Raw genomic sequence first — 27,690 nt, 5'->3', positions numbered from 1 at the left:
TTTCCTATGATATGTCTGAATCTCTTCTCGTTTCTCCTGTCTGGAGTTCCTTTAGTTTCTTTCAGGCAGTTTCCTTTTGAATATTTTTTCTGCTCCTTTCTGTCTGTGTTGTGGCATTCTCATGCTCTCTCTGGGCGTTCCTAAGAGTGTCCTACATTCCTGTGCAGCTCAGTTTATTTTCCTCATTTGTTTTCCTCTCTTTCTTCAGATTCAGTAATCTCTATATGTCTGTCTTCAAGATGGCTAAATCTTTCTCTGGTAGTTCAACAACTGCCGATCCCCTTGAGTGAATTTTTGACTTCAGTTATTGCACTTTTCAACTCCAGAACTTCTATTTGGTTCTTTTTGATAATTGTTCTCTCTTTATTGTTATTCTCTATTTGATGGGACATTTTCATCATACCTTCCTTTACTTCTTTGATTGTGGTTTCCTTTTGTTCTCTGGACCTATTTATAAAAGCAACTTTGAATTCCTTGTCAAATCTGACATCTGGTTGCAACCACAGGCAGTTTCTGTTGCTCGCTTATTCATACTTTCCTGTTTCTTTGCATGTGTCCTCAGTGTTTTTTCTTGTCTGGAAACCTGACAATCTAAAATAGTCTGGTTGCGGGCGCCTGGGTGGCTCAGTCGTTAAGCGTCTGCCTTCGGCTCAGGTCATGATCCTGGAGTCCCGGGATCGAGTCCCACATCGGGCTCCCTGCTCGGCAGGGAGTCTGCTTCTCCCTCTCCCGCTCCCCCCTCTTGTGCTCTCTCTCTCTCTCAAATAAATAAATAAAATCTTTAAAAAAAAAAAAATAAATAAAATAAAATAGTCCGGTTGCTACACTATCTAAAATATTATAGCAATTCTGGGTACTGGACCGTCACACCCCTTCCTGGGTTTGTTATTGCTGCTAGCTTGTTTAGTTGTTTAGTGTCTGGCTGGTTTATTTAGAGTCTGTTTTCACTCCTTACTCTCCCCCTAGCCTCGCCCCCCATCCTAGCTGTGTTATGCTTCAGGTTTGACTCCTCAGGGAGAGCCGACACAGGTATGCCCACTGTCACCTTGGGATGACTGGTTTGGGCGGGGCTGTCTTTGACTGTCTCTTTCCCTGACCAAACCCAGCTGTCCAGGTCCACTAACTGGGGGCTGCTTCTACTGTTTTCAACAGTGCCCTGGCTGTCTTGCTTCATAATATGAACCTGTGAAATCCCTGCTCCTTTGAAGGGCCAGCTGTCAAGCTTAGTGTCTGAGATTTTGTTCTGACCCTAGGCAGGCTCCTTCCAGCTGTCTCTTCTCCCTGATTGTGTCAGGTAATCCAGCCAGCCTACAGTTGATCCTCTATGTCCAGGAATTCCACCAGTCTCCTCCGGGTTGCCTTTTACCACAGCCTCCACTGTTTTGAATGTGCACCTAGGCCTAACCTTCGAAACACTCCATTGCAAATGGAATTCATTCCTCTGAGAGGAGCTCTCTGCTTCAAAACCTCTGAGCTACAATTCTGTAGTTGGGGAGTGGGGACGATGGTGGCACACTTCCCTTTCCTGTTTTTTAGTAGTATACTATGCAGTGTTGCTTTTTACAATGTCCGTTTTTGATTGTTTATGGCTGGTATATACAAACAATTGACTTTTGCATACTGATTTTGTATCTTGTTACTTTGCTAAACTGGCCTCTTAATTCAAGTAACTTTTCTGTGGATTCTTTTTATGGAGTCAGGTTTTGCCTGTGAATAATGACTGTGTTACTTCTTTCTTTCTTCTTGACTTTTTTATTGGCTAGAACAGCCAGTAAACTATCGACTAGAAGTGGCAAAAGTACACATACTTGCCGTGTTCGCTGCCTTAGAGGGGAAGCATTCAGACCTTGACGATTCACGATTACATTAGCTTTCGATCTCTTTGTAGGTGCCAATTATCCGTTTAAGGATGTTGCCATAGACCGAATGAATATTGCCGTCTCCCCAACATTCATGGTGAAGCCTTTCTGCAGTATGATGGTAATTGGAGGTGGGGCCTTTGGGAGATGATCAGGTCATGAGCATGGAGCCCACACGAACGGCATTAGCACCCTTATAAAAGAGACCCCTGAGAGCTCCCTCAGCCCCTCTGCCATGTGAGGAGAAGAAGTCAGCAGTCTGTGTGGCAGGACGCAGGGCCTCGCCTGATGCCGAATCTGCTGGCACCTTGATCTTGGGCTTCCCGGCATCCGAAAGTGTAAGAAATACATTTCTCTTGTTTCTGTAACTCATCCAGTCTATGGTAGCTTTGTTACATCCACCCTAAGAGACTAAGATGGAAACCCCTCTCTATTCCTGATTTGCTAGGAGTTTTTCTCAGGTACATTTTATCAAATGCTTTTTATGCATCTGTCGAGATGCTCATATATTTTTAGTCTGTTATTATGGTCGGTTAGAGTGATTGATTGTCAAACACTCAACCCGTCTTGAAGCCGTAGAGCAAATGCCATTTCACTATGGTATTTTATCTTTTGTATATATCGTTGGTTTCAGACAGCTAGTTTATTTTGGATTACTGCATCTGTGCTCATGAGTTACATTGCTCTTGTTAGCCTTCAAAGTAAAACAGCCAGTTATTTTACCAGCAAAAAAAAAAAAAAATGCGTCTATTCAGGAATAGTGGAGAATTAGAAATTGGAACAAGCAACCTAAGGCAAAATCCTAGGCAAGTCCAACAAACAAAGGAGAGGAATGTTATTTTATGGAGAAGGAGGAAGTCGGAAGGGGTTGTTTTGAACAAAAGTCCATTGGAGAAAAAGCAAGAGTTCAGAATGATGACAGCTTCTCATTGGCTGCGTTGCAGGGTTAATTGCTATCTCGTAGGCGATGCTGTGTTGGGGCCTGGAATTGAGGTTCTTTCATGTTGATTCGTCTTCTGTTGGGTCTGTAATGGACAGCCCTTCCTGTAATTGATGTTGAGCAGTATGGCTCTCCCTTCTAGGCTCTGAACTCTATAGTGATATTTCCCTTTATGTTTTTTCACAGTCTGTAATTTATAAAAAACGTCTTTTCTTGCTTTGATGTCAGGATGTTGCTGGCTCTATAACATGCTTTAGGACGTGTAACATCATCTTCAGTTACCTGGAAGATTTTGTACAAAACTGGCATTATTTCTTCATCTGTGTTTAACAGAATTTTTTTTTTTTTATATAGATTTTGTTTATTTGACAGAGAGAGAGAACACAAGTAGGCAGAGGGGCAGGCAGAGGGAGAGGGAGAAGCAGGCTCCCCGCTGAGCAGGGAGCCCATGTGGGACTCGATCCCAGGACTCTGGGATCACGACCCGAGCCGAAGGCAGCCGCCTAACTGACTGAGCCACCCAGGCGCCCCTGATAGAATTTAAACAATGAAGCCACTTAAGCCTTGAGTTTTTTGTGAGAGAATGTTTTTTTTGTGTTTGATTTATTGAATTCATTCTCTTTGACAGGTATAGGGCCGTTCGTGTTAACTATGTCTTTTTTTTTTTTTTTAAGATTTTATTTATTAATTTGAGAGAGAGCACAAGCAGGGAGAGAGGCAGAGGGAGAGGGAGAAGCAGACTCCCCGCTGAGCTGGGAGCCCGACGTGGAGCTCAGTCTCAGAACCCTGAGATCATGGCCTGAGCCAAAGGCAGACACTCAACCATCTGAGCCACCCAGGCGTCCCCGTGTTAACGACTTCTTGACTGAGGTTTGCTAGCTAGTGTCTTTCAAGGAGTTTTCCCATTCCATCTTTGTTTGGATAATATTTTTAATAATATTTTCTTATCCAGTTCATCTCTAAAGGATCTTTATTGATGTCCCCTCTGGCAAAACTGATATTAGTCATCTGTGTCACTCTGCCCTCATTCATTTTTTTAACGATTTTATCTGTTTCTTTGACAGAGCCACAAGCAGGGGGAGTGGCAGAGGGAGACAGAGAAGCAGGCTCCCCACTGAGCAGGGAACCCGACACAGGGCTCGATCCGGACCCTGGGATCATGACCTGAGCCAAAGGCAGACTCTTAATCAGGCCAAGCCACCCAGGCACCCCTGCCCTCGTTCATTTTTTTTTTTTTTTTTTAAGATTTTATTTATTTGAGAGAGAGAGAATGAGAGACAGCATGAGAGGGAGGAGGGCCAGAGGGAGAAGCAGACTCCCTGCCGAGCAGGGAGCCCGATGCGGGACTCGATCCCGGGACTCCAGGATCATGACCTGAGCTGAAGGCAGTCGCTTAACCAACTGAGCCACCCAGGCGCCCCCCTCGTTCATTTTTATCACTCTGGCTAAACCTATTAGATTTACTGATCTTGTCAAAGAACCCATTCTTAGTTTCATTGATTCCTTTGTATCGATTTTATGATTTCTACTAAGGTGATTTCTGTTCAGACCTCCCTTATACTTTTTCCACTTGCCTTAGGTTTAAATTGATTTTGCTTTTTTAATTTCTTAAGGTGACAGCTTAGATAATTGATTTGAGACAGTTCTTCTTCTCTAATACAAGTATTTAATGGTAGAAATTTCCCTCAGTGCATTGTTTTAGATTCACCTCACAAATTTTGATATACTGTGTTTTCCTTTTCAACTTCTTGCGGTTTCTTCTTTGATCCCCGCGTTATTTAGAAATGTCATTTAATTTCAAAATATTTTGTGGTTTTCCAGATACCTCGCCGCAACCCATTTCTATTTTAATTCTTTGTGGTCAGAGAACCTAGTTTATATGATTCCAGTCCTTTAGAAGTTGAGATTTGCTCTATGGCACAGCATATGGTCTATCTTGGTGAACTCTGTATGTGCACCTCAGAAGAATGTGTATTCCGCTGTCCTTCTGTAAGTATCAGTTAGGTCATGTCTGTGGATAGTGATGCTCCGGTGTTCCATAGGGGTCTGATTGTATTGTCCACTTGTACTGTCAGTTGTGGGCAGCAGAATGCTGAAGGCTCTCGCTATGACTGCTTTGTCTGTTTTTCTTCTTAGTTTTATTACTTTTCAGCTCCTGTGCTTTAAAAACTGCATGCGCGTTCGTGATTTTTATATCTTCTCGATGGCTAGACCTCTCTTTTATTATGTAAATCTGTCTTTTCCCTTGTGATAATCCTCGTTCTGCAGTGTATTTGTGCAATATTAATTTAGCCCCTCCAGCTACTCATTTGATTCACGTTTGCTGGGTGTGTCTTAGTGTGGTCGGGATGCAGGAACAAAATACCGCAGACGAGGTGGCTTATGCACAAACTTATTTCTCACGGTTATGGAGGTTGGAGAACCAAGATCAAGGGCCAACTTGGTTGGACTCTAGTGAAGGCCCTGTTCTGGGTCACGGATTTGTGGTCGTGTGACCTGGATCTCTCTGGAGCCTCTTTTATAAGGGCCCTTGTCCCGTTCATGAGGGCTCTGCCCGAGGACCTACCCCTCCCAAAGGCCAGCCTCCTAATACTGTCATCTTTGAGGGTTATATTTACCATGAGAGTTTGGGAGGAGACACCCTCAGACCATAGCATTACCATTTTCCAGTCACTTACTTTTAACTTATATAGGTATTTATACTTAAAGTGGGATTCTTTTGACACTATATAGTTGGGTCTTGCTATTTTTATCTAAAGTGTCAAATTGGGTCTTTTAATTGATGCGTAGGCAATGTACATTTAGCGTGTTAACACTTTACATGTACAGGTACCATCTGGCTGGCTGTATATTTCTATCATATGTATTTTTTATTCAGATGTTCCTATTCCCTCCATAATTTTGGATCAGTTGAACATTTGCTGTTACTGCAGTTTATCTCCACTGTTGGCTTACTAGTTATACACCTTAAAGGTTCTTTTCAAGTGGTTGCTCTAGGGTTTACAGTATAATATTGGTGCTTGTCACAGCATGCATTCAAATAATATTCTACCACTTCATGTACACTGTAAGAATCATACGACTGTACCCCCACTTCTTTTCTCCCATCCTTGGTGCTGTGGTGGCCTTGCATTTTATTTCTACCAGTGTCTTAAACCCCATAATACATTGTTACTATTATTACTTTAGATACTTCTCTTTTAAGGAGATTAAATATAAGAGACAAAATTCCTATTCAGCCACAACTTTACCATGCCCAGCACTATTCAATTTTTTGTATAGATCCTGATTTTTCTTTTTTTTTTTTTTTTTAAGATTTTATTTATTGATTTGACAGAGAGAGAGGGAGAGAGCACAAGCAGGGGGAGCGGCAGGCAGAGGGAGAGGGAGAAGCAGGCTTCCCCACCGAGCAGGGAGCCCGACGCGGAGCCCGATCCCAGGACCCCGGGACCATGACCCGAGCCGAAGGCAGACGCCTAATCGACTGAGCCACCCAGGTGCCCCAAGATCCCTGATTTTCTTTGGATATCATTTGCCTCTTCCCGAAGTACTTCCTTTAACATGTTTCGTAGGGCAGATCTGCTGGCTGTGCATTTCCTCAGCTTTTTTGTTTGTTTTGAAGTTTTTGTTTCACCTTCATTTTTCAGAAGCATTTGCATGAATCCGAAAATTCTGGGTCGCATGGATTCTGAGGAGTAAGTAGCCTGCCATCCTGTTTGTTCCCTTGTATGTAATGTGTCCCTCTTGTTTGCTTTTTCATCAGAGGGTGTCGGTGTTTGAGTCGATCTTTTCGTTAGTCAAGTTGGACTTCAGTTCTGTTGTTGCTATAGTTAGTTTAACCCTAGCATAAACTAGATTGATACACAAAAATCAATTCTATTTCTATACATTAGCAGTGAACAATCCAAATAAGTAAGAAAAGAAAGCAATTTCAGTTACAGTAGAGTCAAAAGAATGACAGATTTAGGAATTAATTTAACCAAACAGGTGTGAGAGTTATGCACCGAAAATTACAAAACACAGTTGAAAGAGATTAAAGCATACTTAAATAAATGGAAAGACCTCCTGTGTTCATGGATTGGGACACCTGATGTTAAGTTAGCAACATTCCCCAAATTGATCCAAGCATTCACTATAATCCCTATTGATATTCTAACTGCAGTGTTTTAGAAATTGAGAGACTGATCCTGAAATTCATGTGGAAATTTCAGGGCCCCAGAACAGCTTAAACGATCTCACAGAAGACAACCAAAGGTGGAAGACTCATGCATTCTGATTTCAACCATTATTTCAAACCTCCAGTAATCAATACGATGTAGTACTGATGTAAGGATGGACATAGAGATCAACGGAATAGAACTGAGAGCCCAGAAATAACCCATACAACCACGGTGAGTTCATTGTGGGCAGCAGTGCCAAGACAATTACATGTCCCAAATGGTGCTGGGACAACTAGATACTCACATTTAAAGAATGAATTTGAATCCAAACTTCCTAGCATAGATAGAAATTCAGCCAAAAGGGACCAAAACTCAAAATCTGACTCTACCCTGTCCCCACCCTCAGTATGATTTCAGCTTCATGAAAAGAGGAGCACATGTGGGTCTTCTGTGATGTCTCCCCAGCATTTAGAACAGTATCAGGTACACAAGTAGGTACTCCAGAGATGTTTCTGTAGTAGCCAAAGGAACCTTGGATCCAGCAATTTCCACTGCTGCCAATTTCCACTGCTACAACTATAAAACTTCTATAAGAGAGCATAGGAGTAAATCTTTGTGACATTGGGTTAGGTGATGGATTCTTAGCTATGACACCAAAGCACAGATAATAAATGCCAAATGGATAAAAATGACTTCCTCAAAATTAGAAAAAATTTTTGCTTTAAAGGACACCATAAGAATGTGAAAAAAACGGGGCGCCTGGGTGGCTCAGTTGGTTAAGCGACTGCCTTCGGCTCAGGTCATGATCCTGGAGTCCCGGGATCGAGTCCCACATCAGGCTCCCTGCTCAGCGGGGAGTCTGCTTCTCCCTCTGACCTTCCTCCCTCTCATGCTCTCTGTCTCTCATTCTCTCTCTCACAAATAAATAAAATCTTAAAAAAAAAACAATGTGAAAAAAACAAAAACAAAGAATGGAAGAAAATATATGTGTATTAATAAGGGTCCTGTATTCAGAATGTAAAAAGATTTCTTACAAATTAACAGTAAAAAGACAACCCAATTAAAAATGGGCTAAGCATTTGAATAGACATTTCAATAAAAAAGATATACAAATATCCGGGCGCCTGGGTGGCTCAGTTGGTTAAGCGACTGCCTTCGGCTCAGGTCATGATCCTGGAGTCCCGGGATCGAGTCCCGCATCGGGCTCCCTGCTCGGCGGGGAGTCTGCTTCTCCCTCTGACCCTCCTCCCTCTCATGCTCTCTGTCTCTCATTCTCTCTGTCTCAAATAAATAAAACCTTTAAAAAAAAAAAAGATATACAAATATCCAATAAGGACATGAAAAGATGTTCAAAAATATTAGTCGTTAGGGAAACAAAACTTGAAAGCACAATGAATTACAACTTCCCACCCACTAGTATGGATAGAGTTTCAAAAATGAAGTAAGAAGGGTTGGGGAGGATGTGCAAAAATTGAAGTCCTCATACATTGCTGGTGGGGATGCAAAATGGAACATCTGCTGTGGAAAACAGTTTGGCAGCTCCTCAAAAAGTTAAACAGAATTGCTGTGTGACCCAGTTATCCCACTCCTAGGTATCTATCGAAGACAAGTGAGGACATAAGCTCTCACAAAAATTTGCATACGAATGTTCCTAGCAACATTAATCACAACAGTTGAAGAGTGCAAACAACCCAAATGCCAACCGTGTCATGAATATATCACATGCGGTGACCTATACATACAGTGGAATAATATTCAGCCAAAAAAGAATGGAGTCGTGATACTTGCTACAACATGGATGAGTCCTGAACATATTATGCTAAGTGAAAGAAGCCAGACTCAAAGGCCACATAATGTATGATCCTGTTTAGTTGAAATATCCAGAATGGACAAATCTGTGGAGACATGAAGCTGACGAGTGAATATCCAGGGTTCCTGGGACAGGGGATTGGGGAGGGACTGCTAATGGTACAGGGTTTGTTCTGGAATTAGATCTTGGTGACGGTTTGCACAACCTTGTGCATATACGGCTAAAAAGGGTGAATTTGATGGTACACGACTTACAGCTCAATAAATTGAAAAAAAAATTAAAGGATAGCATGGACCTTTGGATCGGTTTTTGGCCATTTTTAGAAATACAGTTGGCTACACCCGAAGACATAGTAAGCTGTCCAGATCTTGCCTTCATCAGTTTGGTCATCAGAGGTGACCACCGTAGCCGGATTAGGTGTTTCCCTCTTGTCCCTGTTACCCGTATTTACAAACTGCATGTCACATACATATACACATACAGACACTGGTTGACTTAGGGCTAGTTATTACATGCTACTCCCCGTTCAAAAATATATATAAAAATAAAATAAAACTCCTGGCCAGTACAGATTTGCTCCTCTCATTCTGTTTCAAGGCCAGTGGGTGGTCCATGGTATGATATGAACACTTCATCTCTCATTTCCCCTTCCAAAGGTTGTTGACTGCTAATGGCCATTTAGAGTTTCTTTCCCCCAGAAATTTGTCTTGTCATTGTACACAAAGCCTGTGCAAATATTTCTCGTTTTTTGTTAAGATTTTATTTATCCATTTGACACAGAGAGAGCACAAGCATGGGGAGTGGCAGAGGGAGAGGGAGAAGCAGGCTCCCCAGTGAGCAGGGAGCCCGATGCAGGGCTCGATCCCAGGACCCCAGGATCATGACCTGAGCCGAAGGCAGACGCTTAACCGACTGAGCCACCCAGGTGCCCCTCAGCCTGTGTAAATATTTCTTTAAGACAAGTTGGCAGCAGTGGAAATTGCTGGATCCAAGGTTCCTTTGGCTACTACAGAAACATCTCTGGAGTACCTACTTGTGTACCTGATACTGTTCTAAATGCTGGGGAGACATCACAGAAGACCCACATGTGCTCCTCTTTTCATGAAGCTGAAATCATACTGAGGGTGGGGACAGGTTAGAATCAGATTTTGATAGATGCCGCCACAGAGCCCTGCAAAGTTGTTTTACCAATTCATGCTTCCCTCGGTGTGGCTGGGGTAACAAATGCCCCTTTGCTGGCCTCCTCAGCACCCCATTCATGAAGTAGGGGCTGTTGACAAGAGGCTGAGCTCTTTATCCCAGGCTGTCTACACGATCTTGGAGTCTGCAGCTGGAATGATCCCTGAAGGGATTTTAAGAGTAGCGAGACCGAGATGGAAAAATCCACTACCCATTTAAGTGTATTCCCGGGCAGGAGGGGAGCTGGAGGGTGTTATGACCCTGTCTGGGCAAATTACCAGAGTGTGCAGTGACAGGAGAGGGTGAAAGGTTGGTAGAGGAGCAGTGGGAGGTACCTTCCCGTGCTAGGATGTACCACTGAGAGGCCCAGAAGCAGCAGTCCGCTCTGGGAGGTACAACCGGGAGTGAGGGAGGCTTGTGTTCCCAAACAAACCATTGTGTGCATGGTGCGGGGAGCTCACCACCATGCAAGGACCTCCACTTCCCCTGAGGTCAACATCATCCCACTTTTTTTTTTTTTTAAAGATTTTAGTTTTTGACAGAGAGCGAGACAACGAGAGAGGGAACACAAGCAGGGAGAGCGGGAGAGGGAGAAGCAGGCTTCCTGCTGAGCAGGGAGCCCGATGCGGGGCCCGATCCCAGGACCCCGGGACCATGACCTGAGCCGAAGGCAGACGCTTAACGACTGAGCCACCCAGGCGCCCCTCCATCATCCCACTTCTGACCCCACCCCGTCAGCTCTACAGATTCTAATCAAATGGGGACTAGGGAAGATGGCAGTGGAGCTCGTGGATGGTTCCCTGATAGGTGAGCAGGGCAGAGATGAAGGACACCACTGGATCTGACTGGTCTAGATGGGATTGCCTACCAGGATCTTCCAGGGGCGAGAGCTCCCGTTGGCTGGAAGTGGGGGTGTCCTCAGATTGTGGGTGCAGAGGTGGGGCTTTGAAGAGTGGAGGTAGATGTGTGTGTGTGTGGGGGGGTTGCAATCCTTCTCTGGAACCTCAGGCTGCTAATCTGCAGAAGAGGCTGAAGATACTAGCCAGCTCAGTGGGATCACTGGCTTTTATTCTGTCCTCTAGTCTATTTTCCTGTTACGTTTTTTAACAGTGGGTACTGGATCCCACAATACGGACATCAGCGCCCAATAACCAATCACTAAATCTTACTCCAGTGTCCCGTTATGTGCCCACCAGACTACATGGAGGTCTTGGATGGGCAGAGAGCTTTCAGAGAGCTCGTGACCTACTCCAGGCCAGGTTTCTCCAGGGAACCCGACGGTGACCTACTCAACCCAAAGAGGTGAATGCTTAAATGATGGGATTTTAAGCATTAGACAGGGGAGATGTTTGGCTGAGGGTAGGTAAGTAGGACATAGGTGGGTTCTCAAGTCAGTGAACTTCTCCCCAGTCAGGCATTAAGCCCTGACTGTATTCACACCTGAGTCTGAAAGGCTGCAGATGCAAGACTGGGTTCCTGGGTTCCTGGCTTCGTGAAAATCCACCATGGCCTCAGAGGTGGGCCAGTGTGTGTGTCCCCTGAGGAGGACAAGGTGCACCAATCGGGCCCACATCAGCCTCTGTCCCCAAATTCCACACCTTAGAGTAGATACTGCCCTTGAGCAAATAGCCCTGCTCTGGTGTTGGCCTCATGGTGTGAGAAGAGAGGGGAAATGCGCGTGCCTCCCTGTTTGCACAAAGCATGGCAGGAACTGGAGGCCCTCATGCCACCTTTCCTTTAAAGCAGAATTAGGCATTGAGAGGAGGGGACAGGCTTCCTCTTTGGGGAGAGGATAAGGTGGAGCGGTGGGTGGAACAGGGGTGCGCCTCGGTGGTCAGGCACGTGGTCTGTGGCATATCTACCTGGCAGGGCAATGCGAACCCCTTCCCCATCTCCTTCCCCCGCTCACGTTCACTGGCTTGCAAAGGATCTGCTGGCTGAAGGTGTCCTTCTGGTTCGGGGCTCAGATGGACCCTGGGAAAACCAGGTGGCTGCAGTGCCTCCAAGGTTTAGGAGCTGAGAAGGCTGAAGGAAGCGCTGTGTTCAGGGTGAGTGGGATGTGGGCCAGGCCTTCCACAAGGCTGGGCCGGGGGGGCCCTGGATCCACCCTGAGCAGCATGGGATGTGCTGCTCCACCTTCCACAGCTTCCACTCCTCAGCAGGAGGGCTCTGGGGCCTTAAGGACAGTGTGAGTCTCCTGAGGATGTTATGAACACTTCCAACCTAGAAGATATCCCCATTTTGATGGGCGGAGGGCTCTACCGTGTGTCCAGCCTGGCGGAGGGCCGGCTGCCCTCCTGGGTGTGGCCTGGGCCTAGTGCAGCTGTGTCTTTGTCCGGAAAACAGGCAATGACGGCAACACCTGGGGGTCATCCTTCGCCTGGAAAAGGACGTTCCTCAGGTGCCTGGACGGGCACACTGCGATAGGGGCTAATGCCCTGGAGACAGCTGTGTTCCAGAAAGGCTCTCTGTAATTCTGTCTTTCAGTCTCTGTGTCTCACTCATGGGGCTGGGTGAGACCTCACTGTGGCTCTCATTGGCATGTGTCCTGTGTGGGGTGACTTTTTGTGGTCAGAAGCAAGATGTCATTTCTCTGAGCTGGTTTGGGGTCTGTCCAAGTTTTGAGGGGTCTGAGCTGTGTGAGGGTGTGTCCGGCGTGTGAGATCACTGAGCTGTGGAGTGTTGTGTGTCCCAAGGGAGAGTTCTCTGGTCTATTTAGGGCTCTCTCCCAGTGTGTGAGGTATCTGACCTGTTTGGGGTGCAGTGTGCACAATGTAAGGTGACTGGGGCTGTTGCCATGATGTATTTCGGGAATTAGGGTTTGGGCTGTCCTGAGCGACTCTGTCGAGGTTGACATGTTTGAGCTCCTGGGGGCCCATACTGTAGGTTGTGAGATCACAAAGGTTATTGGTCACAGGACAGGAGGTGTCCGAGCAAGCTCTGTGTTCACCGTACAGGTGCTCTGTGCTGTTTGTGTGTCTGCATGCAGGGTTGTGAGCTCTGTGATTGTGTGGCATCTACGTGCAGGGTGTGAGGTCTGTGAGCTGTTACGTCTCTGTGTTGCAGGTTGTCAGGTTCCTAAAGTGCATGTGGGTCTGTAGTTTAGAATTTATTGTCTCTGAGCTGTTTCGTGTCTCTCTCCTCATTTCTTGAGATCCCAGGAGTTTGAGTTCTGTGCGTTGTTTAATCTTGTATGTCCAGTGCATTGAGGTCTCCTAGCTGCCCTTTCCTGGGTCTGGAGCTCATCCACTCCAGCTCCCAACACCCAGGCTTCCTTGTCTAGGCCAGTGAGTCTGTGTGGTTGGCTTCCCTCAGTGTGTTATTGGGATACAAGTCTGTGTCCAGGGTGTGATGCTTCTGAGCTGGGGGCGATCCGGGTCCCAGGGTGAGGCCTCCTCTGTTTGTGGTGCTGTGTTGCAGGCATTGAAACTTCTGAGCCACATGGCTGTTCATATCGCCATTGAGAGACTTTGTCACATACCGAGTTCAGACATGAGGTGTTTGTGACCTCTACCCAATGTTTCAGTCTGACAACTGTCCAGAAAGACAAAGCTTGATCTGAGTTGCCCACCGGGACTCATGCATTCCAGCTCCCTGGCTCCTCGACCACTGACTCTGTGGTGTGCTTCCCTCAGACCCTTCCCTAGGGTTGGGTTCTCCCAATCCAGAGCTGTAACTTACCTATTTCACGCAAATCTCAAGTACAGTTTGAAATGTAGTCAATATCCAACTAAAACACCAGACCCAGTGCTTCCCTAAAAAAAACTATTCACAGAACATTTTACTGAATCCCAAGAGGTTCTATCCAGGTAAGAGCCCCTGCCCTTTTGATAGGGAGCTGTTGCAAATCTCCTTAAAATATGGAATCTTTTTTTAAAATCCTCTCTCTCTCTGTTGCTGGTACCTTGAGAGGCTCAGACAGGAAAGGCCATTCAATTTTACGTTTTTGACAAAACAAGCAAAGCAACCCCCCCCCACACACACACACACACCACCCAGTACACCCAGTAGTAGTCAACATAAGGAAATTGTATTGGAAATGTAAATGGAATCCTGTGATTAATTACAAAACCAAATTTCTGATCACACTAGCCCTATGTCTACTGTCAGGATCGGCTGTATTCCAGCAGACTGGATAACCAAAGATGCCTTCTTTCTCCAAACCTCATACACTGCGGCTGGTAATCTGATTACAACGGTCTAAATAACTGTAACCAATGTAGGAATCACAGCCTGTTAAAAGCGTATCTTTTCCTATGTCACATTATGACCTCTCTCTCTCTCCCTCTCTCTCTCACCTCCTAGACAGAATTCTCAGGAAATACAGGAGGCACTGCCTAGGAAACAGACTCTTTCTGACCCCGTGGATCACTGACTGGAGCCCAGTGATGCCCCGGGGTCTAGCAGTGCCCACTAGAAGTCTCAATCTCGTGTCCGCTAAGAATGGCAGCCCTTTTAGAGAAAGAGAAATACGCCATACGCAGGTTCTCAAAATCGCAATCCTGATACTGCTGAGATAGGGCTTGTGAGAGAAAGAGCTGTTCTTTCAGACAGCACCGGTCGCGCGTGGCCCAGGGAGAATGCTGGTCCTGCGCCACTAATGCGCACACGGCCTGTTTAGGGAGATTCTCCTCTCACTCTCAGACCCTCGCTTTCGCTCGTTCTTTCCCGGGATCAGGTTCGCGTCATCCCGCCGCCGGCGCACCCCCTCGGTTCCTCAGCGCAGCGCGGTGAAGCGCGCCTCCAAAAATAGAAGGGTTAAGACCACCGAGAGGAGAAGACCTCCCGGCTTCCTAGAGAGGCGGGGCTCCGTGACAGCCGTGACGTCCTAGGGATGGGAGCATGTGCCCAAGCCGGGTGCTTTTTAGCCTTCCTCGGGCTGGACGGGGCCGGGAGGCAGACGGGAACGTCCGTGAGCTTCGGCGTGGGTGCATGGGACGCGCGACGTAGGCACCCGGCGAGTTGGGAAGGTTGAGCCCGCCCCCCACGGCGGCGCAGCAGAGCGCACGGGACGAATGCTTCCTGAGGCCGCAGTGAGAGTTTCCGGGCGCTGCGGGTGACGTCACAGACGGTGCACCTGGTGCTGAGCCGGGTGGGGTGGGAAGGGAGGGGCTTCTCCTGACAGCCTGGTTACGTCCGTCGCAGAGCGCACGCGTGAGAAGTACCTGTTAATAATTTTTGTTTTCTTACTAGGAGTTTTTGCATAGGCTCTACATACACGCTAGGAAAGGCAAAAGCAAAACTAGTAGAGAGCTTGTCTATTCAAGCTCTTGCAATCCGGAGAGCACCGGGATCTGAGGATCAGAGTGTCTCTCGACAGGGTGGTTTTGCCTTTTGTTCATAGGGATGTGTAGACACGTTATAGTGGGGAGATTTAAGGTAGGGGTGTTTCTGCATTCAGGATTAGTCTCAGTCAGCCGGACACGAAATGTTTCTCTCTGTGTCTAGCTAGTTTCAGGAGGACTGACTTTGAACCTCAGTTGCTGTTCCTGAGACAGCAGGGAGCTGGAGGGACTGTGTCTGGCCCTTCAGCCAAAGGAGGAAGGTCTGTGTTTGGCCTTGTCACAGGTAAACCCAAGAGTCCCCCGAGAGGCTGATGGCAGGTATGACAAAGTGAACAGCAAGCCTTCCCAAAGTTATAAGGGGATGAGTGGTCCTTTGGGGTAAGCCATTTCTGGAGCGGGAAAGCCTGTAGAGATTGCTTTCCTGTGGCTTTTTTCAGGGCTCAGGTGAAGTTCAGCGTTGTCTGCAGGGTATAAATGTGCTTGGCCTCTTCTGTGCCTGTCCAAGCGGATATCCAGACAAGCAGAGATTCTCTTTTTAGCCGTGGAAGTAATTGATACTTGAAGAGCACTTTATGGTTTTTAAAAGGTACTATTCTCCTGATCTAAATGGCAGGCGAGAATTCTACCACTGAACCACCAATGCTCTCCTGATCTAAATGAAGGAAGCAAAAGTGAGTCATTATCCCAGAATAAGGTCATCGTCCTCATCTTACAAGTGGGGAAACTGACCACAGAGAGGTGAAGTCACCCGCCCAAAGGCACACAGGGAATAAGTGGTGGGGCCCTGATTTCAGATCTTGGTATGGGTGGCTTCATCACCTGTCGGCTGTGCAGGAACACAGTGTTGGTTTCCAGATCCACACATCTGGCTCTGTCCTCCCCGAAGCTACACACCTCCTGAGACAACTGACAGGCGCGCAGACACATTGCACTCAACAAGTGCTAGCCACTCTGTGAGACGCTGGAGATGACTTTCCAGGGAAGAGACGTGTTGGAGAAAGTAGGTCCCAAAGGCTCACCACCATCCCCGAGGGATGAGGGAGTGAGGCTACAGGAGGAAGACTGGAGGGCCTGAAGGGGGGCTGTGTCTCTGAGAGACAGGCTGATGGGCTGACCTATGGTACACATGTGTTAAACACATTGCTTTGAATTCATATTTTTTCTTTTGGCACTGCCAATGCGTGCTGCATGTTGAAAACACAAAAGGCAGTTAAGTAAAGCCAACCACTATGTGGATAAGTAGAGAGACTCCCATTTTACCTAGGGAGTGCCTGACTGTCAAACAGCACTGTGCTGTGCAAAGGGAGAGCGTTATCCTAGACTAAATGAAACAGAAATTAGGTATTTTTCCTACTTTTTAGTATCCTTCATTCCAGGTGAGGCATCTCAGGCACAGAGAGGCTGGGTCAGCTCCCTCGAGTCGCTGAGGTACTAGGTGGTTGAGGCAGAGAATACAGGACGCGTCCCAAACTGACCACGCCCACCCCCACTCCCCATACATCTGCATCTGCTCCGGTGTTGCCTAACTCAGTGAGAAGCAACCTTCTACCCAGCTGCTTAGGCCAGCGATCCTTCCAGCCATCCTTCCTCAGGCGCCTGGGTGGCTCAGTCCGTTAAGCGCCGCCGTCGGCCCAGGTCATGATCCCAGGGTCCTGGGATGGAGTCCCGCGTCGGGCTCTCTGCTCAGCGGGGAGTCTGCTTCTCCCTCTACCCTTCCCTCTGCTCGTGATCTCACTCTCTCGCGCGCGCTCTCTCTCTCTCAAATAAATAAATAAAATCTTTTAAAAAAAAGAAGCCATCCTTCCTTGCTGCCTCGCTCACCACCCCCTCAGTCACCAAGGCCGGCCAATCCAGCCTCCTCCGTCCTTCTGAATAAGCTCTTGACACTTCTTCCATCACTAGGGTTAGTTCCCTAGGCCAGATGACCCTCGTCTCTGCTTGATAATCACCACCAATCTTGACCCTTGGCCACAAATGTTTTCATCCCACTGCCTGACGGACTGTTCTTAAATCCTAACCTGGTCTTGTCTACCCTGCTCAAAACTCGGCAGGGGCTTTCTGCTGTCCTTAAAATAACGTCCAGCCTCTTGGACTAGGCACAGCAGGCCTCGCCTACCCTCAACTGCCTCATCTTCAGCACACCGCCTCCTGCCCTACACCCACGCCACATTCCAGCCCCCTTCCACCTCTTTCTGTTCAGTAGATGGCCAGTGGACCCAGACACACTCTCTTCTCCCTGCCTCTCATTTCCCCAGCCCCACGCATTGCCATCCCCTGTAGATCGAGGATTCACTTCATTTGCCTGATTCCTACCTATGTTCAGCTGTCAGGTTCAGTAGAGAGCAATTTCCATTTAACCTGAGGAGTACCTGGGTGAGAAGGCACTGTTCACGGAACTTTGTACTGAAAAGAAGTGATGGAGATTTCATTATAAATTCCCCCAAGTGGACAGATGTTTTACTCTGGTTCACAGTGAGCTAATTGGAAATGCAATCTGACCGCAGAGTTTTTCTGGAAAAGGCTTCCTTGCTTAGAATAGGATTACACTCGGCAAAGATCTCACCTCATTTTACATGGAGCCTTGGATCCATTTGAACTCGGGGTTTGGAATGTGGCACAAATTTTCCTAATGTGAAGGGGTCCTGCCTTCCACTGAGGAGGGATAAGCAGAAACATGGAAAGAATATGTTACTTTAGGGCACCTGTGACTCGGGACATTAAGCAGGCCTTCAGCCACACCCCCCCACCCCCACCCTTGGACTTTGTTTTAATGAGCTCACTTTTCACCGTAAGTTGCAGTCTGGGTTTTCTGTTAGGACAAGAGAAAGTATACTAAGTGGTGTTCCCTTTACAAGGGGTTTGACTAATTAGTCCCTGTGGCCCTCGAGGTGGCAAGGATCAGCTGCCTGCTCCTATGGGAACCCTCCAAGGGAATCTGACAGTGCCTCCGTATGACTCCCTAGGGGCCCCCACCAGGTGCCAGCAAGCCCTGGAGGAAACTATGTCGGTTCCTCCAGCATCCAGTGGAGAGTGTGAACCCACTGCTGGTTCTCCCTGCCATAGACTAGCCTCAACCATGGCGGTTACCCTCATTCGCTACAACCCCTCTAGGAACAGCACAGCTCGGTGTGAAACGAAGTGTGTGCCTTGGACAAGGGAAAAGATGGAACCACCAGTCCAACCACCACCGCCCCAACCCCCAACCCTGGCCAGAGGGTGGGACCAGACTCCCAGGGGCCTGGCATACCGCGCTCCGTTGCTGACGTGTCCCTAACACAGGGCACAGTGTGATTGCCTTTTTCTGCAGCCTAGCTCTTGAGGAGCTAAGGTGTGCGTGGTATATACGGTTTGATTACCCAAAGGCTCAGGTGGGTCTCAAAGCCCAACGTCTGTAGACAGGGAAGCAAACGGAAAGGGGTTGTTAGGTGGCTGACACAGGAGAGGGAGGACCTGGGAATCCCGCCTCCCATTTTGCCCGACTCCAAAGCCAGTCTTTGCGCTCACAATGACACGCCTGGATTGTGTTTCAGTTGCTGAAATGCAGATACCGTTCGACGATTGCATGGTCCCAACTCCATGTCCCACCTTGAAACGCAGGTACCCTGCAGGGTAAAGCAACCCCGAAAGGTCCTAAGACTCTGCATCTGCCCTCTGAGGAGCGGCCCCGAAGCAACAGCCCCGGAGTCCCTTGGCGTGGAAGGCTTGCCTCAGAGCCAACCGCCAAGCAGGACTTCAGCCTCCAGGGTGCCCCGTCGAGAGGTCCTTTGCCATATTACAGAGACTTTTGCAGTCCACCCCACCCCCCAAACTAGGTCTGCACCAGGCTCACTCTATTCACCAGCGATTATGAATTGAGAGGCAAGCAGAGGCCGACCAAGTGCTTTTAGTGGCTGCGTCACAGCCGTGGGGCTGGCCAAACGGCAGTGGTGCTTGGAGCTCGGTGGACCGGGGACGGAAATCTGGCTCTCCCTGTGGGGATCTCTCGGTTCCTCAGCTTGCAGGTCTGTAAAATGTGGGTGATCAAGAGTGCCTACCTCATCATGCTCCCCACCCCTGAGAAGTGTGTCCTGACCAAACACACACACGGACGCTTAGGTAGGGGTAAGATGCCCTCCTCTGTGTTCCTAAGGTCCCGTGACTTAAATTCCACCATCGCTCTTCTCACGCGACATGTGGTCATCTGCTGGCCGACTGCAGCCTAAATCATCCCTGCATCCCCAAACCATGTCCAGGAAACTGACGCATGGTATTCAGGTGGTGCTGAGGACATCTTTCTTCAATGAAGGAAGGACCCTGACCCAAGGTGTCGTTATGACTTCATCATAAAGGGTAGCTAGTGTACCAGCTGTTTCTGGATTACAAATGGAGGAAACGGGACATCTCTGTGCTCAAGATTCTCTTTGGGAGGAGGAGGAGGAAGGTTGCATCTTTTGTACCATCTCCGATTGCAGATACTTAAAAAAAAAAAAAAAAAAAACCCGAGGCTATAAAGATACTTTAATTGCGTGGGACATTCTGTCGCCCCATCAGCCACAGTTCTGGTCTCGCGGTCGAACTTGGATCAAGATCTTTGGAGCACCAGTCAGCTCAGAGAATGTTTTCCAAGTACCAAGTGGCTGGTGCACATAGCAGGTGCCCACAGTGATCTGTCCAACAGGTGGACTGTTGCGTGAATTCGGGCTGCTAATTAAGGGTGTGATGCTATGGCTAGAGCACAAATGCCCTTGGGGACGGGGGACATGGGCACCCAGGTGGAGGGTGTGTTGGTCCAGGTGAGTGCTGTCAGCCTCCCAAGGAGGCGCTCCTCCTCACTGTCCTTCCAGCGCTTTGCCCAAACCTGCGTCTTCTCTGAATGGTTGCATGGTCTTCTCCGTGTCCCTCCTCTGCCTACCTTACGGCCTGATACAGGCTGTCACTCAGCATCTGTGATCCGTGGGTGTCCTTCGTGGTCCAGCTGACTGAGTAGAAGCTTACTCACCCAGCCAGATCCAGGGCCCGTCACCCTCTGCTGTCCCCGCTTGCTGTGAGGCTCTCACTCCCTGCCCCTTCCCCGGTGGCTCCAACCTCCCGACAGGATCTGCACTGTGTCCAGCAGCCTCTGCTTCAGACACTTCTTCCCGAGCGTGCCCCCTTGTCTGGAAAGTCCTGACCCCAGATATCTGCCTCTCAGACTCCTCTCCCTGTTCACGTCATTGGTGAAAGGGCACCTCCTCGAGAAGCCCGAACTCACTCCCTTGGGGTTACTTTTCTAGGCTAGGCTTTGGGGCTTACAGAGAATCCAGAGAGGCGTTGCCACCAAGGGTGCATACCTCCGGAGTCAGGACGCGCCTGGGCTGCAGTTCTGTCTCTTACTGGAGGTGAGCTTCTGTGATGTCACTTACCCTCCCCGCACAGGCATTTGCTCCTTTGGGACCCGAAAACAGGGATTGTGCAGGGCTGATACACCAAACGAGATGTTTAGAAAGGGCCTCACATTCTCCTTTATTTCATTCGGTAGATAGTTGTGAATGCCCACTGGGGTTGAGGCTCTGATGGGTGAACAAGTCAAAGTGCCCGGCCTCTGTCAGCTCCTGGGCTGGTTAGCGAGTGAGACAAATAGTCCGCCTCTGACAGCTGGGTGGGGTTGGGGCTGGGCTAGGGGAAACGCAGGGTCTGTGGAAGTCCAGAGGAAGGTCCGCTGTCCAGGGTGAAGGAAAGAGGGCGAAGAAGGCTTGCTCTTAGAAACGCTGCCTGAGTCCCCAGAGGTGGGTAAGAGGCGAAGGGCTTCCTCAGAGCCGTTACATTCCCAAACCTTGCGTGCAGGACAGATGTGGCGTCACGTTCCAGTCCCTCCTGACTGACTGAGGGATGGGGGTGTGAGCCCGTGTTTTACGGCGAGAAAGGAGGAGACTGTTTGCTGGAAGGCTTCTGGGAAACTTCCTTGTTCGTAGGAAAGATACAGGACTCGAAAGTCTCTTTCTGCCCCGGACATTGCCGTATCTGGCTGTTGGTCCTGGAACGTGTGTTCCAGAAAAGGCCAGATCAGAGCTAGAAAGAACCTACGTCCCTGACGGCATCACTGGATCCCCGAGTGTGTCCCCGCCTGCGCCCACCCTTCCTTCTGATTTCGTTTGTGTGATTGTGAGTTACCTTTGTGCCCAGGCCTGTTTGCGGAGGGGTCTCCTCCTTAACTCAGCACAAAGCTGACTTCCTGATCTGGTGGGCATCGTGGGGTCTGGTTCTCTGTTGTTTTGTGGGAGCCATGCCCTCTAATGGCTAAGGACACAAACTCTGATCCTAGACACCCTTCCCTCCAACCCAGTTCTGCCACTTGCTATCCTGTCCTCTGGAGAAATTGACTTGGCCCTGTGTGCCTCACTCTCCTCGCCTGTGAAATGGGTTTACTAATCTTCCTAATGACATCACCAAACAGAGAGGGTTGCGTTTCTGAGTGTATAATGAGGTAATGCAAGGATGGTTCGCAGAATTGTGCCTGGCACGTTCCCTGTCTTTGCAACCACTGAGGCTGCCCCCGGGTAGGTGGCAGGTCACACTTCACATTGATGAGCCACAGCCAAGACCATGAAGACGGCATCCGACGTGTCCGTTCAGCCCCAGAGACTCTCTTGCTGTGCCACTCTCTTCTCATCCTTTGCGTCACGCACGGATGACCCTCACCAGAAGGCTGGCTTCCCCGCTGTGGGTGTCCCACCTGGGAGAACACAAATACACGTCATCTTCCATCGTGTGCCTGAATTCCAGTCACTCCAGTTCTGTCCTCGGACAGCTAGGGGCTGCTTCTGGTGCGGGGGCTGGGGGGGTTGCAGGGCAGGTAACAGAGCACGTGACAGTCCGTTACTGCCACATGGCATCGGAAGCTCTCTGTGTCCCGGTGCCTGCCTTTATCTCCAGACTCCCCTCCCTGCACCCCAGCATTCGGTTGACACTCTCGCCAGATTCCAGGGCAGACCCTGCCATTCAGTCTCTCTCTCTCCTACAGCCTCAAATTCCTCCTGGTGAAAGGGCAGTCACTCTGCCTCCCCGAGGTTTGTTGGGAGACCTGCAGGAGACGACAGATGTGAAACACGGAGCTGACATTACCTGGCCCGTGGAAGGCACAGAGTGAGAGGCGGCGTCATCTGTCCCCCTTCTTTAATCCACAGCAGCTGGCCTGCAAATGGCACGATCTGCTTCTCTCATGTCCCGTTGTGTACACGTGCCACACTTCCTTTATCCACTCCTCTGTTGACGGACAGTTCGGTGGTTTCCATTATCCTGGCTCGGCGGGTGAAAGCTGCAGTAGAAATACGGGAGTGCGGACAGCTCTTTGAGATGCCGATTTCAGTTCTTTCGGACGTAGACCCAGGGGTGGGATTGCTGGGTCATATGGTAGGTTTTTTGGTTTTTAGTTTTTGTTGTTTTGGAGGGGGGCACCCCAATATGAGCAAGAACCTATGACAGTTTTAGTTTTAACTTTCTGAGGAACCTCCGTAGTGCTTTCCGTTGTGGCTGCGCCAGGTTGCGTCCCACCGCCAGGGCACGAGGGTTCCCGTGTTCCGCATGCCCAGCGACACTTGGGACCCGCTGTGTTTGGTAGTTGCTCTGACGAGAAGCTTCCTCACGTGTGCGGCCCGATAGCTCATTGTGATGTTGACTGGCCTTTCCCTGCTGATTAGGGATGTGGAGCCACTTTCCATATGCCCTTTGGCCATTTGTATGGCTTCTTTGGAGAAATGTCTATTCGAATCCGTTGCCCATTTTTACATTGGGTTGTTTGTTTTCTTGCTATTGAGTTAGGAAAGTTTGTTATACGTAGTGAAAATCAACTCCTTGTCAGATACGTGGTTTGCAAATGTTTTTGCCCATTTTGCAGATTGCCTTTGCGCCTTGTTGGTGGTTTCCTTTTCTGTGCTGAAGCTTTTAAGTCTGATGTAGTCGCACTTGTCTATTTTTGCTTTCCTTGCCTGTGCCGTGGGTGTTGATTCCACGAGATCATTGCCAAGACCAATGTCATGCAGCTTTACTCTACGTTTTCTTTCAGGAGTGTCACCGTATCGGGTCTTTTATTGAATCTTCAATCCCCTTTGGGTTGATTGCCGTGTGTGGTGTAACAGAGGGTCCAGTGTCATCCTTCTGCACGTGGGCACCCGGTTTTCCCAGCGCCATTTGTCAAAGAGAGTGTCCTTTCCCCGCCGGGTATTATTGGCATCCTCGTCAAGATCAGTTGACGGTACATGCCTTGGGTTTATTTCTGGGTTCTATTCTGTTCCATTGGTCTGTGTCTGTCTTTCCGCCAGTACCATACTGATCTCCTTACTGTAGCCTTGGACTGTGTTTTGAAATGAAGGACTTTGGTACCTCCAGCTGTGTTCTTCCTCAAGGTGGCCTTGGCCGTTCTGGGTCTTGTGTTGTTCCAGATGCATTTTAGGATTGTTTTTCTGTTACTGAGAGGTGCCGTTGGGATTTTGATAGGCATAGCACTGAGTCTTTCATTTTTCTTTGTAATCAGATGACGTTGCTTAATCAGTTATATGCTAAATCTGAGGATTGCCTTAGTTGGTTTTCAGTTACTGAACCACCCTTGCTTTCCTGGACTAACCCACTTGATCATGGTGTGTTTTCTCTGAATGGATTGCTGGATTCCACTGCTGGTATTTTGGTGGGGAATTTTGTGCTTGTGCTAAGAAAGAACATTGGTCAGTGGTTTTCTTTTCTTAGTATCAGTGAAATGCTAGCCTCCTAAATCACTTGCAAGTGTTTCCTCCACTTAGTTTTCTGGAGGAAATTGTGTAGGATATCTGCGTGTGTCTGTTTCTCCTGTCGATATTTGGTAGAATTCACTGGTGATACCATCTGGGATTGTCGTCAGAGGTTTTAAACAACTGAGTCAGTTTCTGTAAATGATACTGAACTGTGCATGTTATTTCGCCTTGGGTAAGTTTTGATGGTTTATGGGTTTCGGGTAATCAATCCATTTCCTAGCTGTTGCATTTATATATGTAGATTTGAACGTAATATTGCCGCCTAGTTTCTTTCATATTTGCTGGGTCTCTAGCAAAATCTCCTCTTTCATTCCTGCTATTGGTAACTTATTTCTCCCTCCCTAAGTCGCCACCTCTGATAACCACAAATCTGATTATCTTTTCACACCCTGAGCCGAAACCAAGAGTCAGACGCTCAACCAACTGCACCACCCGGGCGCCCCGTGATTTCTTTATTCTCCACATCCCAGCGAGCATTTTTATCTCGTCTTTTTGATGCTAGCCATTCTAACAGGTGTGAGGTGATACCTCATTGTGGTTTTGATTCGCATTTCTCCGATGATTAGCGGTTTGGAGCCGCTTTTCATGTCCCTGTTGGCCCTTTGTACGTCTCCTTTAGAAAACTCTCTAAGCACAGCCTTTATCCGTCTTTAAATTGGACGATTAGCCCTTTTGCCGTGGAGTTGTATGAGTTCTTTCTGTGTTTTGGATATGAACCCCTTGACGGATACACGGTTTGCACATATTTTTTCCCATCCTATTAGTTGTCTTGTCACCTCGATGGTGGTTTCTTTGGTGTGCAGCAGCTGTTTAGTTACATGTAACCCCACTTGTTTCTTTTTGATTTTGTTGCCTGCGCTTCGGGGGTCATATCCAGGAATTTGCGGCCAAGACCCAGTGTCAAGGAGCTTTTCTCTCATGTAGCCTTCCAGCAGTTTTATGGTTTCCGGTCTTACACTGAAGTCTCTAATCGACTCCAAGTACATTTTTGTGTGTATAAGCCAGGCGTCCAGCCTTCTTTGACGTGTGACTATCCCATTCTCCCAGCACCATTTATTGAAGACACTGTCTTTTCTCCGCTGCGTATTCTTGATTCCTATGTCAAATATTGGTTGACGGTATATGCATGGGGTCATCTCTGGGCTCTCGATTCTGTCCCATTGGTCTGTGTGTCGGTTTTTATGCCAGTGCCACACTGTTCTGATTTCCCTGGCTTTGTCGTATGGCTAGAAAGCAGGAAGTGGGATGTATCTTGCTCTGCTCTTCTCTCTGTTTTTCTTCTTTTCCTTCCTCAGTCCTGTGAGAGGTGTATCGATTTTATGGATCATTTCAAAGAAGCAACTTTTGATTTGAGTTCCTCTAATGTGTCTTGTTAGAAACGTCATTGATTTCTGTTCTTATGCGTTGGTAAATTCTTATTCATTCTTACGGGGAATTTTCAAATGATGTCCATAGGCTTGAATATCCTTTTTAAGGAGATGAAAGCCAGTGAAACTTGAAAAGAATGTGTCCCTCCCCATGGTGAAATGCTTAGATTTTAGCAAATGTCTGCTTTTCGAAAGTACATGAACACCTAGGAGGAGAGCGCAAGCCGGTCACGCATGGATTGTTCTTAAAGTGATGCTTGAGAACGGTTATAAAACGTCCGCAGGAATTACCGTGGTTGACTGCGGGACATCATTTTGCATGGCGGGTCACGTGGGTGGACGCGATAATGGCTGTCACTTCTGAGACCCTGGTTATATGCCGTCAGTGTTCTGAGCTCTTGGAACTGTATTATCTCATTGAGAGCACAGAACAGTCCCCGCGACTAGGGCTCATTGTCGTCCCCATCTCACAGATAGGAGACAGAGGCCCGGAAAGCTGAAGTCAGAGGAATAATAACGGGTTTTCTTTCTTCTTTTATCACCACGTGTTGCAGTCTGGGTTCTTCCGGCCGTGCCCGTCCCTCCGCTACCTTCCAGCTCTTTGAGAACCTTCATCTTCACCATCCTGTCTAGACCCAAGGGCCGGGCGGAGCTCTGAGCACCGACGACGCCTCCATGGATCCAGTCCAGAAATGTAACTCAACACTGATTCCTGAATCCTCCCCGATGAGCTCTGAAGAGACCTCCCGGGAAGTCACAGCAGCCTCCCCTCCTTCCTTCTCAGAACTGCTAATGATGGGCCTCGGTGACCTCAAAACCAGTCCGGGCACCAGACACCCTGCCCCTCTGCCAGAGGGACTGCTCCAGCAGCGGTACAGGGATGAGAAAACCCTCCAAGAGAGGCGGTGGGAAAGGGCAGCGTCCCCTCAGAGGAAGAGAACACTTCTGGGGCACGTGAGACGGCGACACCTCGATCACGTGGCACCTTACCGGGTCGAGAGGAAGGCCAGGATCTCTTCCTCGGGGGATAGGGATCCGAACAGATTCCGATGTGAATGTCGATACTGCCAGAGCCATAGGCCCAGCGTCTCTGGGATGCCCACAGAGAGGAAAGGGGCCCCGCATCCTTCCTCCTGGGACACGCTGGTGCAGGGCCTCAGTGGCTTGACCCTCAGCCTGGGGACCAGCCGGCCCGGCCTTCTGCCCGAAGGGGTGCTCCAACAGCAGGAGAGAGAGGAGAAGCTCCAACTGGAGATGCAGCAGGAAAGCAAAAGAATGTTCCAGAGGCTCCTGAAGCAGTGGTTGAAAGAAAACTGAGGCTCTCGTCCTCACGTGACAGAGATCTGAACGGATTCAGACGTGGAGGCTGGTGTGGCCAGATCCTGAGCGTGGGTTCCTTTTGGGGACCGAACAGTAAGCAGTCAGAGAAGTCAGAGAAGGAGCAAAAGCAGCGTGAGGACTGGACACTCGGTCCGTGTGAGCGTGGAGCCAGTCCCGGGAAGGGCCTACCCTTTCCTGCCTGGAATTTCTGGGTCACCGTGGGGCTTTCTGTGGTTCACTGCGTACCAGAGGTCCTTAACTTCCGTGTTTCGGCTCCCATGATGCATGTTGTCACTTCCCCACCCCGGATGTCTGTCTCTCCTCCCTGCCTCGTCGTCGGTAAGATATAGGGTTTCTCTGTAGCATGAACGCCCTGGTGATGGCCATGTGCTTTCGTGCCGTGTCACTGACCGCCTCCCAGAAGCAGCACTAGGTCTGCTGGGATGCCCGTGCGCTCAACTGAGCCCCACTTCCGAGAATCTGACGCTAAATCGAGAATCTGGCGGAAAGGGACGTGGAACTGGAACGTGGGGGTTCACTGTGGTGTTCTCTGTGTAAGCCGTTATGAATACGCTGAGCTAAACGTAGGTCAACGCTTCCCTGCTTCGTGGCATTGATGGTATTCCCCTTGGCGGAATTGCTGGTGGGTTGCCTCGTCATGCGTACCAAATAAATCTGCGTATGAAAGGAAAATAGCTTTTGAGTTCTGGTTTCTTGATCCCTGTTGCTTTGTTCTTTGTTAGATCTGAGATGACGACATTTAAATCCTAGAGCAGCAGATCACGGTTTATCAGGCGGAGCTGTAAACTGTGCGGATTTGGGGCAGGGGACGGGGAGGGCACCAGGGAGCAGCATCACGTCACCGTCTGCGGCCCTGCAGCAGGACCGGCCTTCACGTGATCCAGGAGCAAGGGGAGGAGAGTCTTCCTGCCCACAGAGAATTGGAAGCAGAGTCCGCTGCACACGGTAGGAGCTCCCGCGGGATGGTGCCGGTTCCCCTGGCCTTAGGATCTTCAGGGGCCATTCCTC

At 48.7% G+C, this 27,690-nt stretch overlaps 1 protein-coding gene across 5 annotated transcripts in view; it reads left to right on the top strand.

Annotated features, from left to right (window-relative positions):
• Positions 1-27,318, top strand: part of FAM156B (family with sequence similarity 156 member B) — a 42,175-nt gene extending 14,857 nt beyond the window's left edge. For 3 of the 5 annotated variants that reach the window (XR_002480801.1, XR_002480795.1, XR_002480805.1), the window contains 3 exons: positions 6,447-6,494; positions 7,011-7,190; positions 8,552-9,347. Coding sequence is in view for 1 of the 5 variants with exons in the window: in XM_021698342.1 (XP_021554017.1) it covers positions 26,017-26,658 (642 nt within the window). In the remaining 4 variants the exon portion in view is untranslated. Of the gene's footprint in view, positions 1-6,272; positions 6,297-6,446; positions 6,495-7,010; positions 7,191-8,551; positions 9,348-25,895 lie in introns of those variants that run through there. The other 2 variants (XR_002480799.1, XM_021698342.1) reach the window with 2 other exon arrangements.
• The last annotated feature ends 372 nt before the right edge of the window (positions 27,319-27,690 follow it).

This window comes from Neomonachus schauinslandi, chromosome X (genome assembly GCF_002201575.2).
Source record: "Neomonachus schauinslandi chromosome X, ASM220157v2, whole genome shotgun sequence".
Lineage (NCBI taxonomy): Eukaryota > Metazoa > Chordata > Mammalia > Carnivora > Phocidae > Neomonachus > Neomonachus schauinslandi.
This window is presented reverse-complemented; position numbering and strand designations above follow the sequence as displayed.